The 12,228-nt window shown below is 33.1% G+C and overlaps 1 protein-coding gene across 6 annotated transcripts in view; it reads left to right on the top strand.

The window, feature by feature from the left end:
- Positions 1-7,222: 7,222 nt before the first annotated feature.
- The window catches only part of Khc (kinesin heavy chain), a 37,344-nt gene continuing 32,338 nt past the window's right edge, over positions 7,223-12,228 (top strand). Inside the window, exons 1-2 of one of the 6 annotated variants that reach the window (XM_073956888.1) lie at positions 7,223-7,319; positions 7,869-8,190. In XM_073956888.1, the coding sequence (XP_073812989.1) occupies positions 8,044-8,190 (147 nt within the window). In that variant the 5' untranslated portion in view covers positions 7,223-7,319; positions 7,869-8,043. Of the gene's footprint in view, positions 7,695-7,868; positions 8,191-12,228 lie in introns of all 6 variants that reach the window. The other 5 variants (XM_073956891.1, XM_073956893.1, XM_073956890.1 and 2 more) reach the window with 5 other exon arrangements.

The raw sequence follows: 12,228 nt of genomic DNA, 5'->3' as shown, positions 1-12,228 counted from the left end.
TGCCAGATCAAATTATCTTCTTTTCCAACAACATATGCCATATGTTTTAGAGGCATACCAAAATACGCCCGTATATCCAAAGCGTTTGAATACTACCGAAATACGTCGAGTGTGTCGAGTGACGTGAAAGCATCGCCTTTTTCTTCAGCTTCTTCCTTTTCACGGTACTCAGCAATGAGTTCATTCAACTCTTGCATATCATCACTTAGCTCATCATCACTCATTTTTAGTGGAATTTTTTTAAAGGTATTAAAATACGAAAGAATTTAAATAAATAAAAACGCAGACTTCAGTCGTCAATTGTGTCCAACACGTTTTTTTACTATTTACAATTTTAAATGTTGCCAGATCAAATGATCTTCTTTTCCAACAACATATGCCATATGTTTTAGAGGCATACCAAAATACGCCCGTATACCCATAGCGTTTGATTACTACCGAAATACGTCGAGTGAATAAAATGTAAAATTCAACTTTGACAGAACGTATAATATGTTTAAAATTTATAGCTTTGTTCCTTTACTTTTTTAATAGTAAAAGTAGAAAAAGAGAGAACTGTCAAAATTGCTCTTAGGTAACAAGTTTTGGAACAGAAACAAGTAATGCCATGTTCAGACTAGCGGTAATTCGCTCTCTATTCGTTGTTCGACCCCAAATTACAATACAATTACTTCATTTCCCATACAAAATTTTGAGAACGAACAACGATTTTTGTACATTGTTCAATTTAAATTACTCTCAGAACGACGATAAAATATGTCCCATCTCTAACAAATGAGAGAATTTATCGAAATAAATTAATTATGACAGGAAAAATAAAAAATTTAAAATGTATTAAAAATCCAAAACTTTTTAGAAAAACTGCAAAATATGAATGAAAAGTAAACAGTTTAACGACTAGTATACATTCAAATCATAGCAAATTTTGCCTTCTCTTCCATTGCAGTTGCATTTCTTGTCCATCGTTTCAAATTCGCGTACAAATTTAGAAACAAAAGTCAAATGCCTGCCGGAATGTCTGTATACCATAAAGATATGTTGGCAGGTCTCTCACTCGTTAATTATTGAAATAGAAAAAAATTGAAGATACACTGAAAACACCAAAATTGTGAAGAAAAAATGGAAAACATGAATGAAAATAATAGAACTTAATATTAAATAGATATCTGAAAGAAGGATAAATATTTTTTCAGTTCATATAAAATAATTTTACCCGTATTTTAGTTGAAATTTCTTTAAAATCAGTAAACAAAAACCATGAAAATATGAATCATGTTGCTATGAATAGTGTACCATGTCGTATGAACGGGTTAATTCGTGTACGTAATTATGAGAACGAACGACGTGATTCAAATGCTGGTATGAACATGACATAAGAACGGCGTTAAGTTCGGCCGGGACGTACTTGTTATATATACCCTCCAGCACGGGTTGTATTGAAGTAAAATGGGAACAACTCTAGTTTAGTAAAAACTCTCCGATTTTTTTGAAATTTTTTCCAGAGGTAGATATTGTTGCGCTGATCACGGAAATGTATAATTTTCTTGGGGGACGGACCCGGTTACCCGGTTATTGGAACCAAAAGTCCGGGTACAAAACCCGGGTTGGTCTCTTAAAAATGGCTTCCAGTTTTGCCACTTTTCGGGGTTAAGGAACGCTTTGCAGGTTAAAAATGGTAACCTCAGGTAAGTAAAGGAACACAGCTAAAAATGTCTAATTTTTGTTTGGAAGGTTACGGAAGGAGTTGACTGATAAGCATCACCTTCCAACTTTGTCTTCGATTGTCAGAAATGTTATGATATGCAAAATTTAGAGCAACGCAGTATCTTGTTCTAAAGTTGTTGCGCGCACCAGTCACTACACATGATGATCGTAGGGATTTTTACAGTTTCGACCTATTTTCTCAGGACCCTGAAACAATCAGTTCCAACAAAAATCGAAAGGATTCGAAAGCACGTCCTAAACTGTATTTTTCCAAATTTTTGTGTCGGAGGTGAACAGATATAGTCCATATTCGAAACTGATGTACCTCTAGTAAAAATATTACGATATAAAAAATATGGACCAAATACGTTACATTCTTCGAGAGATCGTGACAGGGATGGGCACTATTTTTGTGAAAAATTTTGAACTTTTGTGGGGCAGGTACCCGTGGATGTGCATTCATATTTTTAAACTGGATCTAAATTTGGACAACGTTTACGAGGGCAAATTTTTTGACCGAATCGTTCGACCTGTTCGAGATTTATCGCGCGCTCCAGCCAGACCGACAGGGCTTAGTGACCTTTTCGTCCTTTATTTCATGAAATGTTCAGCGGTCCATTTCACTTTTAATATATTCCCTTTACGCTAGTCTGTGAAATTCTTGGAGTAACTAGGAATATTGAAATCATTTCTCGCATCTTTTTGAACAATTTATTTTTATTTCGATTAAAATTATTTTTGTTTCAAATGAAAATTCTTTTAGTCCCAATTTACATTAGGCGAGTTTACTTGCGGCAATTGTCAGTTTGATGGATAGAGAGGTGAGGCATATGGTAACCCTTTGCCTCTCAGCCCCCTCTCTCACCTACAAACTGACAATTGCCGTAAGTAAACTCGCCTAATGTAAATTGAGACTTATGTATGTGTATATGTACAGTATGCAAAGTTCATATTCGTACACCCATAACAAATTAATAAAATCGTTATTAATTCCATATTTTATGTGCAAATATGAAATAATTGATAGGAATTACCATAACGAAGAAAGATTTTATACTAACAAAACAAATTTTTAATTTATTCCGTCATTTAGGTATAGATGGCGCCTGTGTAGGTGGCAAAGTCCGTATTCGTACACCTATAAGCACTATATATTTGGAGTTTTTAAGGATTTTCAAAGCAAAATTCCGAAATTTTTTGTTCTTTTCTTCTTTTGGAATGCCTCTGCTATAGAAATATGTAAAAATAATCGTAATTTTATTAAAATGTTGCATGAATAAAAAGTCGGACGAATATTTGGAATACTTAAGAAAAATATGCTAGATATGATTAACTATTGCAATTTATTCCCAAATTTTGGACGAAAATAGCTAAAAGTAGTCCTTCTGTAACAATATTCGAGGTCTAATATGAAAATAAATGCTGTCAGCGTTTGGAAATGCAAAGAAATGTAATCCGGGCTTAGGTAAAGTAAACACATTTTTGGTTTTTACTTGGTAAAAATCGAAAGTTTCGTTTTATATTTGACATAAAATGTATTGAAGTTTTAGAATACGGATTCGAAAATCATTTTATGTCGAAAACTGTGAGAAATTATGAAGAAAAATTAAACTGTAGAAGTTGTCATACTGTCTGCGTACGACTGAAATTATACGCTTACTATGAACGAGGGTTATGGCTGCCAAAATTGCGAAAATAATGGTTTTTACTTCTTGAAAAGTATATTTCTTTACCGTAGGATCCAAAATGAGTACAAAAATGTCAAAAGAATGAAGTAAATTGTCCAGGAAAGAACGTGGGGTAACCTTTTGAAAAAATGCATTATTTTCGGGGAAATTTTCTTCCTTAAAAATGTATTATTCATCGTAATTTCCGATATCTCTTGACATAAAATGATTTTCGAAACCCTATTCTAAAACTTCAATACATTTAATGTCAAATATAAATCAAAACTTGCGATTTTCACCAAGTAAAAACCAAAAGTGTGTTTACTTTACATAAGCCCGGATTACGTTTCTTTGCATTTCCAAACGCTTACAACATTTATTTTCATATTAGACCTCGAATATTGTTACAGAAGGACTGCTGTTAGCTATTTTCGTCAAAAATTCTAGAATAAATTGCAATTTACTCATATCTAGCACATTTTTCTTAAGTATTTCAAATATTCTTCCGACTTTTTATTCATGCAAAATTTTTAATAAAATTACCGTTATTTTTACATATTTCTATAGCAGAGGCATTCCAAAAAAAGAAAAGAACAAAAAATTGCGGAATTTTGCTTTGAAATTCCTTAAAAACTCAAAATATATAGTGCTTATAGGTGTATGAATACGAACTTTGCCACCCACACAGGCGCCATCTATACCTAAATGACGGAATAAATTAAAAATTTGTTTTGTTATTCTTAAATATTTCTTCGTTATGGTAATTCCTATCAATTATTTCATATTGGCACATAAAATATGGAATTAATAACGATTTTATTAATTTTTTAGGTGTGTACGAATATGAACTTTGCATACTATATGTGTGAAATTATTTACTCTTTGAAATGTGTCATAAGGTGTGTTCGTTTACTCAATAATTTTTACAAGTCAAATAACTTCTTGCAATCGACTAAGCTCTTTTGCATTGTACTGTAGAGTAAACGAACAACATCCAGTAACAATTTGTACAAATTTTGAGTAAACGAACACACATATAATTGGCCTGTTCCCGTACATTATAAAGTGGTAAAAGTTGTAAAAGTCGTAAACGATGTTCATATAAATTTTGTGTACGGTGGTGTGTAAAAGTGGTAAAAATTTTAAAAACTTTTTAGTTCTGGAACAGAGCTAATGTGAACAATCCAAACAAAACATCAAAATGGGTTTGAAACAAGTCGGTCACTAACAGAAAAAAATTGTAATCAGCTGTGAGCTCTGCCATACCTTTCTTATTATACCATGCGTACAACGTAGACTAAATACCAATTTTCAACCATTTCGGTGGCTGATTTTCGGTATTTTGAAGTTAGTGGCCAAACCTTCAAAATACCGAATATCGGGACGTACCGTTCTTTAAGGATGAAAGTTTTATACCCCCAACGAAGATTTAATACCAAATTTCAGCCATTTCGTTGGAAAATTGAGGCCGCAACCATTAAAATATCGAAAATTCGGATGTTCTATTCTATGGTGCTATATGAAGTTGAATGCCCCAAACGAAGACTAAATACCAAATTTCAGCCAATTCGTTGGAATATTTGTTGTCACAACCTTCAAAATACCGAAAATCTGGAGGTACCGTTCTATGAGGGCTATATGAAGACTAATGGGTACTTTACACGATATGTTTTTTACATATGAGTTGTCACTTTGCATATACATTTTGTATGGGAGAAGTGACAACTCATATGTAAAAAACATATCGTGTAAAGTACCCATAAGTACCATACTTCAGCCATTTCGGTGTGATAATGAAGCTAATGGCTATGGTACACCATATGCTTTTTCACATGTATGTTGTCACTCTGGGTATACTAATATACAGGCCAGCTGATGTCATACATGTGAAAAAGCATATGGTGTAATATAGCCATAATGGTAAGCAGGTTAATATTTTTGTACGTTGAGTCGTGAGTTACCCTGCGTTTACACATGACAGGACAGTTAAGTACATGTATTGATTGTCAAAACCCCAAAAATTGCGTGTGTGACATAGGCGTCCAGAAAACTGCAAAAACAGTTGTAAAATTATGAATGAAAATCGTCGAATTCTTTTTGTTTTCCGTTCACATACTTTGTTTTTGTTGATGTTCTTTGAATTATTATCTCATTTACGAGTATTTTTACATAAACGTCAAAAATTTGTTAACCCGACTGTTTATGAAAAAACGATGGACAGCTGGTAGACAAACGACAAATGTATGTATGTAGCTGTGTTCCTTTACTAACCTGAGGTTACCATTTTTACCATATGTTACCATTTTTAACCTACAAAGCGTTCCTTAACCCCAAAAAGTGGTAAAACTGGCAGCAATTTTTAAGAGAGTGAGAGAGAGGAGAGAGAGCGCATATGCCTTTCTCTTCTACCACAGGCTACCAGACAAATTTCTGCAGGTAAAAAATGGCAGAACTGATTTTTCGACTTTTGTTTGTCGATTATTTCACAATGAAGAAAAAATGGACGAAAAACAGATGAAAAAGTCGAACGCTGACAAAACTAAATTAAAAACTGTGAAATAAAAGACGAAAATTGATTTATGTTTCTTTTTGACATTGCTACCAGATCTACAATTTTTCCGTTCCTTTACTTTTCTGGTAAAAATGTTCATGAGAGAGCAATGTTGACACGTCAAATGAAATGCAATGGATTTCAGATGAAATTTCATTTGACGTTTGAGCTATGGAATTGACAGTTGAAATCGAGTGCATTTCGTAAATGTAAACCAAGCATAATTGTCAATTGGTTTATTAACCCTGCGTTTACACATGACAGGACAGTTGAGTACATGTATTGATTGTCAAAAACCCAAAACTTGTCTGTGTGACGTAGGCGTCCAGGCAAATGCAAAAACAGTTGTAAAATTATGAGTGAAAATCGTCGATTTCTTTTTGCTTTCCGTTCACATATTTTGTTTTTGTTCATATTCTTTTATTTTCAACACATTTCAATTATCGTTTCATTTCTTTTTTACAAAAACGTCAACAATTTGTTAAGCCTACTGTCTCTGAAAAAATGATGGACAGCTGGGAGACAAACGACAAATGCATGTATGTGTTAGTAAATCAGAGTTGTAATTGCAGACAGTCTGTCTTGTGTAAACGCCTAGTAAAGGGGTGTTTACACTATCTATGAATGTCATATGAGATGTCAACTTTTCTACCTGTGAATGTTGTACACATAGTGTGACCACTATGAAAATTTTCATCTATCAAAATGATGTGGCAACTCATATGTACATTTCTCATTAATTGTTAGAAGAAAACAATTTTACCAAAAAATGAAGGAAATGGGTAAAGAAAACGAAAATGTGAGTGCGATTAAAGTTTTTAACAATATAAATTGTGTTATTTGCGTGATTTATATTTTGTAGTCATATGAAATTGTATGTTAGTGTGAACGCAAAAACTAAAAGTGGTATGGACTTTGACAAACATAAAGGATGTCGAATGGATAAAAGAAGTGATAGCTCATATGACATTGATAGATAGTGTAAACACCCCTTAAGTACGGTTATATACATATGGCCTGTTCCCGTACTTTATAAAGTGGTAAAAGTCGTAAAAGTTGTACAAGTCGTAAACGATTTTCATATAAATGTTGTGTACGGGAACCCAAAATGTGTAAAAGCGTTAATTTTCTATAACAACAATGTTATAAATTTGCCTTCGTTTACTCCACAGTACAATGCAAAAATCTTTACGAATTATAGAGTAAACGAACACACCTAATTCTTATTGAGATATTGTTGGCAATTCTTAATAATAATACATATAATTGGCAACAGTATTATTCAAACACTATATCCCTGGTTATCTTCTTCTTTGTCTTCTATGGTCGGTTGTCATTGAAGAGAGACGAGTTGAGTTTGTTCGTGGAAGAAAATTGTAAAATCTGCAATTCATGAAGTAAAAAATAAAGTTTTTTAAATTGTGCAAATAGAAAAATTCTAAAAAAATAATACTCAGTACTAGGATCTCGAAAACAAAGTTTTTGTTTCAAAAATAATTGCTTTGTAGTGTGAATTTCTATCTATATAATTTTTTTCGCATAGTGTGAGTGTCTGCTTATGTGCGAGCAAATGATGAGCAATATTAGCAGACCATACCCAAAACCATTTTCCAATTGATTTTTTTTTTGCATACAGATATTTTATTTGTACGTACGGGAATATCAACGTGTTTCTAAAAGAAAAATAATTTTAATAAATATTTTTAAATGAATTTAATTGCAATTTTGTTTTGCCACACCAAGAAAGAAAAACCCATAGAAAAATAATTGAAGTGAGTGTTGTACGTTCGTCAGACATCTTCGTTCATTTTCTTTCTTGTTGTAGTTGTTAAAGTGGATGGATAGTCAGTCGGTCGTTCGCTGCGTTGCGAAAACAAAAACGGCGAAGCTACAAAGTGAAAAGTGTTAATATTTCTCTTTTTTCCTTTAATTTTTTGCACATTTAGTTTGCAAGTGTGATTATACAAAGAAAAAGCAAAATATAAAAATTTGGAAGTGAAAGGTGCAACCCACCCTTATACATGAACCTGTGCAATTTGCAAAATAAGGGGATTTGAACTTGAAGTCTGAAAACCACATCATTTTCCATCATCGCACCAGCCACAAGAAAATTCTAACAAAATGTCTGCGGAACGCGAGATACCAGCAGAGGATAGTATTAAAGTCGTTTGTCGTTTCCGTCCATTAAACGACAGCGAAGAAAGAGCCGGCTCAAAATTTATTGTGAAATTTCCCAACAGTGCTGAAGAAAATTGTCTTTCTATAGGGGTAAGTTGCAACAATCACCAATAACACAACCAAAACTCACCCCCACACATAATGACCGACAAGTTTTTATTTATGAAATTGCTGTTTTCTGTAATAAGTTTGCCACATTTTATTTTCTCGTAATTACTCTTCCTATTTGTTGTTCAATATATTTTGAAGATATTTGCAAGCAGCTGAAAATATTTTTGGGGTTAGGTTTAATTGTCAGATGACGTCATTTTGTCCATAACCCCCCTTTTTCTTGATGTTTCTTTCAATTTGTATTTTCGTTTTAGTTTTGTTATATTCTCTCATCGCCCGAAATACAAAAAAAAATGAGAAAGAGGAGCAATAACAAAAGACATTAACTAGGAGCCAAAGCAAGCAACACAAAAACAATTCACAATTCTAATGTTTAGAAATTTATTGTCAATAACAAAGTGTTGCCATTTTGTTTGTCTTCAATGCAAAAGCCGCCCTTTCAAGAAGAAGAAGAGTAGAGTAGACTGAACAACCCCCAACATCTCTTGAACTTTTGTATTGATAGAGTAAAACACATCACTTACGTATCAAATACAAATAATTGAGTAATAAATAAATAAAAAGAGAGCAAGTTTAATTACCTGAGTGAAACGAAGCGGAGAATGAAGTGACAGGTGGTGTATGAAGTTAAATAAGCTGCCTTATCTTAAATTGCAAATGAAGTAATGCAATATATTTTAACAATATAAGAAGTAGAGGGCATTCACCGATTCTTATATCCCCTGAAATGCACTACTTTGGATATGAGTCAACAATGTTCATCTCTAACTTGATCTTATTTAATGACAACAAATAAGAGGAAATGTATAACCTTGTGCCAATTTCGAAATATGTATGACTTTAAATTGGGTTAATGCAAATCACATTCACGGGTCAGACATATTTTTATCAAAAACATCTGTTATCTGCATTGTGCCTGGAATTTTTTTGTGAATATTATAGAAACCAAACGTGCATTCAAATTAGGAAAATTGCAAAAAAGTTATTGACTAATTATTTTTTAATTAATTACAGGTAGAGTAAGTGCTCCCAGTAGTATCATTCATTATGTTTTGATGAAGAATCCATCCTATAGCCTTTTTCCATGTAGGTATACGATTTATAACAAAGCTACTAAACGCATAAGCACGTAATTTTTATGAGCCTCGAACTTTGTCTTATTTTTAATATGAATTAATTAGTCCAATGGGGTTACGTTGAGGGCTACGTCTTTGGGCATTTCAGGTGACGATATATATAGTGTTGGAGAAAACGTGGCACATGTTCGCATTGCATAAAGAAGGTCGTAATTTTGGTAAATTTCGTAGAGTATATTTTCCTCGTTGTTAACACTCTTTCTATTTTTAAAGCATCATCTTTAGCCATGGACCACCCCTGCGTACGTCGCTGACAATATTGAATCGTTTTGGAATGCTAATATTCGTCGACGAAGATAAAAACACGTCATATTCTACTGAATCCATAATCCATAACTCTAATTCATATCCATAACTCTAATAGCTTTGACAACAAATGGAATTGAATTGTGTGAAGAAGCTAAAAAGATATTTCTTCAATGTACCTTGCAGTACGTAACAATAGGTGCCCAATATATACACATATCTAACTTCAACTAACCTACAGTAGTGTTAATTTTCTTCCTAACTAGTAAGCTTAGTTAAGACATATAGCCACCCAGAATTGCCAAGTTATAATGAATTGATATGTCGGTATAAAACATATCAAATTTATCCACGAAGTGGAACAGCTAATTGTTAGATCTATATGTCGCAATGGAACAAAAATAGTAGGTATTCAAATGTCTCTTTATTCTTCTCATTCTCGTAAAGTCTATAGTAATTAACATTGCGTCCATCTCCCTTGTAGGTTTCAAATGTTACATCCGAGGAATGGAACAATATAAAACGATAACTGCCTTGCTCTATCCATATACGGTGCAAACTAACCAGAAATGTCGATTTCAACGTATTTTGACTACAGATTTAGCGCTAATTGATGTTAAGAACCAAATAAAATAGATGTTCAATAACAATGTTTAGTTCCAAAGCCCTTCTGAATTGCGAAGATCGTTGCGAGAAAACCACTGCAAACCAGTACTGTGGGATTCTCTATTTTACCGATTTTGGTGGGTAACCAAAAAATGTGTTGCAGAGTTCCACTACAGATTTAAATTATATCATGGTTACTTTATGTTATGTAGATTTCAGTAGATTGGTAGGCAGTTATAGGTGACAAGTCCAGATCGGCATATAGCTTCCATAATCGAAGTGTTCTAGTTGGCCCCAAGTAAGAAATAGTAATTGAAGACATGCTGATCTGTGCCTCTTTTGTTGTAAAGTAGCTATGCACAGAACAGTACGCTAGCGTCGATTACTCTTAATCGCATCCATAGTTGGCACAACTACAATTAAAAATATACGCATTGTTTAATAGATTTATTTAAACAATATGCAATTTTTACTGTTTTAGAATACAATTACAGTTTTAAAACATAAAAAAGATAAGAAAAGCCAACAAAAATACACTTTGAAATATTTAAGAGAATATGTGTCCGATTCTCTTTGTGCATCCCTATTCTTAACCCTAATAGTCCAAAAATCTTCTTGGAAAGAGCTCGGTATACAATAAGATCCTAACAATACAGTATTTTTTTATATCGAAAAAAAAGTGTCCACAGGGAACTGAGAACCTGATGATTTTTTCAAACAGAAAAAAAGAGAAGTGCCCTCAGGATCCTGAGTAAATTTTTGCTATAGAAAAAAGTGTTCTCTGGGGCCCGAGGATTTTTTTCTATAGAATAAAGTGTTTTCAGAGAACTGAGGATTGTGTGTTCTCAAGGAAGTTTTTCCTATAGAAAAAAGTGTCCTCGTGGACCTGAGGAATTTTTTCTAAGAAAAATTTGTTTCATTAGAAAAAAGTGTATTCAGGGATCTGAGGAATTTTTTCTGTAGAAAACAGTATACTCAGTAACCTGAGGTATATTTTCTATAAAAAAGTATGCTCATGGACCTAAGGAACTTTTTTCTATAGAAATCAGGAATCTGAGGAAGTTTTATATAGAAAAATGTATCCTCAGGAACCTGAGGATTTTCTTTCTATAGAAAATAGTATCCTCACGAATCTGAGGTATTTTTCTATAGAAAAATGTATAACTGAGGATTGTGTGTCCTCAAGGAACTGAATAAGTTTTTTCTATAGAAAAAAGTGTCCTTATGGACCTTAGGATTTTTTCTTTTCTCTAAAAAATGTATACTCAGGAACCTGAGGAATATTTTCTATGGAAAAACAGTATAATTATGAACCTAAGGAATTTGTTTCTATAGAAAACATTCTCTTAAGGGAACTGAGGAATTTGTTTCCATAAATTACTATCCTCAGAAACCTTAGGACTTTTTTTTTCCTGTACAAAAAAGTGTCCTCCGGGACCTTACGATTTTTTTTATGAAAAGGGTGTACTAAGGGACCAGAGGAATTACTTTTATAGAAAAAAGTATCCTCAGGGAACTGAGGATTTTTTTTCTATAGAAAAAACTATCCTCAGGGACCTGAGGATTTTTTTTTCTATAGAAAAAACTATCCTCAGGGACCTGAGGAATTTTTTTCTATAGAAAAAAGTGTCCTCGGGGACCTCAGGAATTTTTTTCTATAGAAAAAAGTGTCCTCTGGGACCTGAGGAATTTTTTCTACAGAAAAAAGCGTCCTCAGGGACCTGAGGAATTTTTTTCTATAGAAAAAAGTGTCCTCAGGGACCTGAGGTATTTTTTTCTATAGAAAAAAGTGTCCTCAGGGACCTGAGGAATTTTTTTCTATAGAAAAAAGTGTGCTCAGGTACCTGAGGAATTTTTTTCTATAGAAAAAAGTGTCCTCAGGAAGCTGAGGAATTTTTTTCTATAGAAAAAAGTGTCCGCCGGGTCCTGAGGAATTTTTTTCTATAGAAAAAAGTGTCCTGAGGAATTTTTTTCTATAGAAAAAACTCTCCTCTGGGACCTGCGAAATGTTTTTCTATAGAAAACAATC

The sequence above is a fragment of the Musca autumnalis genome, unplaced genomic scaffold (assembly GCF_047663935.1).
Source record: "Musca autumnalis isolate F117 unplaced genomic scaffold, ASM4766393v1 scaffold_5, whole genome shotgun sequence".
In the NCBI taxonomy this organism is placed as follows: Eukaryota; Metazoa; Arthropoda; class Insecta; order Diptera; family Muscidae; genus Musca; species Musca autumnalis.
Note: the sequence above shows the minus strand (reverse complement) of the source record. Positions and strands in the feature narration are given on the sequence as shown.